At 35.9% G+C, this 5,702-nt stretch overlaps 1 protein-coding gene across 2 annotated transcripts; it reads left to right on the top strand.

The window, feature by feature from the left end:
- Positions 1–340: 340 nt before the first annotated feature.
- LOC18427732 (mannan endo-1,4-beta-mannosidase 5) lies at positions 341–4,463 on the top strand. 2 transcript variants are annotated; one of them, XM_088851121.1, is made up of 5 exons: positions 341–971; positions 1,758–1,952; positions 2,576–2,698; positions 2,891–3,046; positions 3,563–4,463. In XM_088851121.1, exons 1-5 carry the CDS (start codon positions 642–644, stop codon positions 3,578–3,580), a joined length of 822 nt encoding a protein of 273 aa, XP_088707247.1. In that variant the 5' UTR covers positions 341–641; the 3' UTR covers positions 3,581–4,463. The 2 variants fall into 2 exon arrangements, with proteins under 2 accessions (XP_088707247.1, XP_006836841.2); XM_006836778.3 differs by having other exon boundaries at positions 2,891–3,093.
- The last annotated feature ends 1,239 nt before the right edge of the window (positions 4,464–5,702 follow it).

The following is a 5,702-nucleotide window of genomic DNA, read 5'->3' as shown; positions in this document are numbered from 1 at the left end:
GGGTCCAGGTCCGGGTCCTGGTCCAGGTCCGGTCTACCACCCGTATGTGAGTGATTCTGGCTATAATAATGGAAGAGTTGATTTTTAGAATCAACTCATTTAGAAATTAACGTCACTTTTGAGTTCAATTTTGACAAAAAGCTGCCCTAAAATTTTCTCCACTAGGAGAAATAGAAGACAAAAATTTTCCCAAATTTTAAGAGAGACTTTACAAGGTGCTTCTATTATTATTTTTTTTGAAATGATGTATTATCTAGAGCCCCTAATGTATGCACATGGTTTCCACCTCACCAATAAGGAAACTCCTTTAACTACCTTTACACAAGGTCATCAAATATCCATACACAAGAGGCCACATCGAAAATGTTCCCCTAAATTTAGAGGCGCCTCTAACTTCCTCCCTCTCTCTCTTTTGGTGTACCAAAACTCACCTATCCAACCCCCACATCCCTTTTCCATGATTTCTCCTCTTTTTATTCAAACCTCTGCTAAAACTTCCTCTAAATCTAGCTACCCTCCATTTTCCCTCACCGAAAGCCACCATTAATCCTGCAACTTTTACTATTTTTGGAAACCCTAATCCGTTATAAATCACTTCTCACCCTAACCCAATTCCACTCATCCAAAGTCCCCCTAAAAGCATGGCTAAACTTACCAAAGTCCTCTACATTTGGGGTGTTCTAAGCCTCTTTGTTGTAGCTAGTGAGGCCAGGTTTCACCGTAGTAGAGGGTTTGTTAGGACCCATGGCACAAGGTTCATGCTCAATGGGTCTCCATTTTTGTTTAATGGGTTCAATTCTTATTGGATGATGCATGTTGCGGCCGAGCCTAGTGAGAGAAACAAGGTGTCGACTGTGATGCAGCAGGCGGCGGGTGCCGGGCTCACCGTCGGTAGGACATGGGCATTTAGTGATGGCGGTGACCATGCCCTTCAAATTTCGCCTGGTCTCTACGATGAACGTGTCTTTCAGGTTTACTCTCTCTCTCTCTCTCTACAAAATGCAGATACATACCTACATTATGTTTCAACTTACAAATATAGGTACAAACGTTGCAGGCAATACAAGATGGAATTATATATTATAAAACTATTTATCTTTGGTACAACGATTTAACAATCATCCTCAACTGTCAAATATTACAATATATAGCCTCCACCTTTTATCTCGACGACGGAAGGTGGAGATGATAGTACCCACTAAGGGTGGCTTCTACACTTTCACTAATAGGTGTTAGTGTTAGTTCAACTTAAATTGTACTTGTATTTGTTCCTAACTGACCAAATGTATTTATGCACATAAGGAGTTTGGTGATCACATTACTTGTATCCATGCATTTCATGGAGTATATTTTTTACTCTCTCTCTCTCTCTAGATTTCTTCATTGAGTTAGAGTTTTGGAGTTTCAAAATCAGACATGAATTTAGTCGCCAAAACTACTGTCGATGTATACTATATTCCCGCGGGAGCACATTGTACACTAGCTCCCTCAGGCAAAAGAGCTACTTAAGAGCATTTTTGGAAGTCAAATTTTGGATTCCACATTAGAATCACTAGATGAGTATTTGCAAAAGAAAAAAATTGGACTTGGAGATCCTAAACACTTAAATATGATCGATTGCATTCCCTAATTTAAGATCATAAAAGTACTTCTAGACACAATTTTACTGGAGGCAGTGAATGTGCGATATGTTTCCGCGGGAGTATATAGCTTTTTTACTTTAAATAAGGAAATAACATGCATTTGTTGTTCATTAGGGTCTGGACTTCGTAATATCGGAGGCAAGAAGGCATGGGATTCGCCTAATTTTGAGCCTCACAAACAATTACAATGACTATGGAGGGAGAGCTCAATATGTGAAGTGGGCAAGAGATGCAGGGGCTCATGTTGGAAGTGATGATGACTTCTATACAAATCCATTATTGAAGACATACTACAAGAACCATGTGAAGGTAACTATTTTTTTTTTTAGAAAAGTGGTGTTGGAAGCTATGCTTTGAATTCTTTGGTGTAATTTAAGATGTAATTTCAGTTGTTAATAGACTTGTTTTTTCTCGGGGGCGTAATTGACGGGGTTGGGGAGAGCCGTCCGGTATGTTTAGAGATCTCATAGTGATTTTCACCTGTGGACGTAGTCACATAAATATTGATATTCTCATGTGCTATTTCTTTTTTATTGTGTGCTTATTGCGGCTGATGTCTCTCATTATTTTACTTTTGTTTTTCACATTATCATCAACCCGTGTGGTCAAGGTTTTGCGCAACAAAAGAAGAGGTTTAAACCGCAAGGATAAAATTTTCACATTATTTTCTCTGTATTTCTTAGTAATTTTTTTTCTTTTTTATCTTTAATTAATGAGATGATTTTTAACATTGAGTTGTAATACTAGGAGTTTTGCTGCTTTTGCTCTCTTACCTTTTTTTTTTTAGGCCTATATTTCTCTCCCTTTCTCTTTATAGTTCACAAATTTACAAGAAATGGTATCCCCTATGAAAAATTTTCTCATTGGTTTCATGTAGAGATTAACAAGAAATGGTATCTCTTATAGAAAATTTTCTGATTGGTTTCATGTAGAGAGTGATAACACGAGTTAACAGCATCACTAAGATTGCATATAGAGACGACCCCACAATCATGGCATGGGAGCTCATGAATGAACCCCGTTGCCAGGCTGATTATTCAGGAAGGACTCTGACGGTAAATCTCTCTCTTTTTCTTTCCTGGTAAAAAAAATTCGGAGTACTGAATTCTAGGTTCATTATTAGTGTAGTGTATTCTAAAATAACCCATCTCTTGCTTTGTATCCAAAAAGAGGACACTTTTTACTTAACTATATTAAGCTGAGGGCAATTAACTTATTTTCTTTTAATATTTGGTTTAAATTTTCAGGGATGGGTCCAAGAGATGGCAGCTTTTGTTAAGTCACTAGATAGGAACCATTTGGTGGAGATAGGGATGGAGGGCTTCTATGGTGATACAATGCCCCAAGAAAAGGCAATAAATCCTGGCTACCAAGTTGGCACTGATTTTATAACCAATAACCTGGTGAGAGAAGTTGATTTTGCCACTATACATGCATACCCTGATATATGGTAAGCTCTTATATCTATGGTAGGGAAAGTATTTTGTAGGACCTGGCTTTATAAAACTGCACCTTAAATTTCACCTGAAATTGCAGTTCTTAGACTAGAAAACTTATAAATCACTCATTATGACCTCTATAGTTATGGACCTAAGAAAAAAAAAAAAGGCCAAAAAAGATTTCAAGTTCTAAAATTGTATGTTTTGCAACACTTTTTTTAGACGAGGTACTTCATATTCCATGGGTCTGTTTGGTTTATGGAGCTTTAAATTTCATAATCAGGAGTAAAAATAGATTTGCAGGCTATCAAGGTTGTTAGGTGTGGCCTTACCAAATATAAAAAAAGTGTTGCCGTACAAAAACCATGCCCATTATTATATGCTCTTCTTGTTCAATGTATATTATACAAATTTTCTTTCAGTTTTTTTCTATGTTATGTAATAATAATGTTGAATTTAATTAACTTTTCATAACTACAGGCTCTCTGGACAAAGTGATGAGGCTCAACTTGCATTTATGCAAAGGTGGATGCAAAGTCATTGGAGAGATTCAAAGAGAGTTCTGAAAAAACCCTTGGTTTTTGCTGAATTTGGAAAGTCCAAGAAAGACCCTGGATACAACATAGGCGCAAGGGACTCATTTCTAAATTCCATTTATAGAAATATTTACCAGTTAGCCAGAAGTGGAGGAACAATTGGGGGTGGGCTTATTTGGCAATTAATGGCTGAGGGCATGGAGTCTTTCTACGATGGTTATGAGATTGTCTTGTCCCAAAGTCCCTCAACATATGGGGTTATTTCTGGGCAGTCCCATAAGATGTCCGCCCTTGGAAGACTTCATGGTCACCATTTAGGCCATCCATACACAGGGAAGAGAACAGTGCCTTAAAAAGTGTTATTTGTTTAGAGTTTAGGGTTTAGGGTTAAAAAAAATCCGAATTTAGACCTATATTTTAGGGTTTTTTGGAATTCGGAACTAATCAGCAAATCATAGGTTTAGTGCTTGGGATTTAGATGGTTTTTTCAGGAATTCAGGGTTGTGGGTACACTTTAGGTTTGGGGATTAGGATTTAGAGATTTTTTTTTTTTTTAATTTAGTATTGTGGGTATATTTGGTTTTATTTACGGTTGGAAATTGATTATTTTCTCCTTTTATTGTTTTGGGAGATTGTCAAGGATTAGGGTTTTGGGGTTGGCCTTTTGAAATTGATGTAGCCAATTGAATATGATATCCATTGTCATGGTGATGTCAAGCATGACGTATGTGATTCGTTCATGACGTCTTTTTAATTTTTTATTGCAAGAAAAAGTGTCTTACTTGAACTAGTTCCATGTAATTTCCCCTTGTTGCTATATGAAACATTTATCATTTGAAGCAAAACTTTACGTGCTTCTCTCTCTCTCTACAATTTAAGTGCCATTTTAATAAGAAAATCTGTCTCTGAAGTGCCATTTTCAATAAGGAAATCTCTCTCTCTCAAAGTGCCATTTTCAATAAGCAAATGAAAGTGGATTTTTCAATAAGAAAATCTCTCTCTAGACATTTAAGGACTTGGCCATGGTGGCCATGGTCTCTCTCTATTGTCGCAGGTGTATGTATATGCTGGCCCTTCCAACACTAACATAATTAACATTTGGAAAGTTCATCAAAATATTCCTCATTTTTCAACTATTTATCATTTTCTATTTTTCTACTATTCTCTCATGTGTATGTCTATGCTGGCCCTTTTAACACTAACATAATTAACATTCGGAAAGTTCGTCAAAATATTCCTCATTTTTCAACTATTTATCATTTTGTATTTTTCTACTATTCTAACTAAAAAATTATGTATATTTTGATGGGTGTTTTGAAATTAAATCAAGATATATGGGGTAATACATTAAATAGTTAATAATTTTAAGCCGTCATCATCATCCTCCCAATCTTATGGGCTTGGCAGTTAATTCAAAAGTATATTTTGATAAATTTCCTTTAACATTTATTAACACTATTTTGGAATTCTATGACCACTTCTAAAAAAAAGAGAGGTTTCTATGCTTCCCCTACAACATAGAAGGTCTGTCCTCCCCCTACCATCCAGCCATCCAATTTTGATCAAGAGAGCCACTCACCGTTTGATCCTAGATCCGACATCTTAAAGTATTTTATTTTTAGTTTTTTATATACAAATTGTATGAATATGAACATCTTCTCATTGGGGCGCACTTATAAAAAATATTAAAATTAATTTTTCGATAAAATATAATGACTAAAATACCCCCTGAAATTTGAAGGGGTATTTTGATCATTTATTTTATTGAAAATATTGTTTTTTTTATATTTTTCGCTACTGCGAGTTTAATAGAGGAATGGATGTCCAAAATTTGGTGTCAAAATAGTTTATAAAAAAAAATTAAAAATAAAATAATGTAGAGATATGACATTGTGATTTGGACAATCTTAGCCCTTCATTCAAAATGAGCGGTTGGATAAGGGGAGGATAGAACTTCTATGCTGTAGGGAAAGTACGGAAAGCTTGCCCGTAAAAAAAACCTTACGACTACACATTGTGGAGCACTTCCACATATGCGCATTATCTTAAGAGCATATTGTGCATATACACCTTTGGGCTCGGTA

The sequence above is a fragment of the Amborella trichopoda genome, chromosome 11 (genome assembly GCF_054954075.1).
Source record: "Amborella trichopoda isolate Santa Cruz 75 chromosome 11, AtrichopodaSantaCruz75HAP2 v2.0, whole genome shotgun sequence".
Classification (NCBI taxonomy): Eukaryota; Viridiplantae; Streptophyta; class Magnoliopsida; order Amborellales; family Amborellaceae; genus Amborella; species Amborella trichopoda.
Note: the sequence above shows the minus strand (reverse complement) of the source record. Positions and strands in the feature narration are given on the sequence as shown.

Excerpts from the sequence above, each read along its gene's own strand:
- LOC18427732 (XM_006836778.3), top strand. The coding sequence starts at position 642 with ATGGCTAAACTTACCAAAGTCCTCTACATTTGGGGTGTTCTAAGCCTC. Across the intron at positions 2,699-2,890 it reads ATTCAGGAAGGACTCTGACG|GGATGGGTCCAAGAGATGGC; the intron begins GTAAATCTCTCT and ends TTAAATTTTCAG. Across the intron at positions 3,094-3,562 it reads CATGCATACCCTGATATATG|GCTCTCTGGACAAAGTGATG; the intron begins GTAAGCTCTTAT and ends TCATAACTACAG.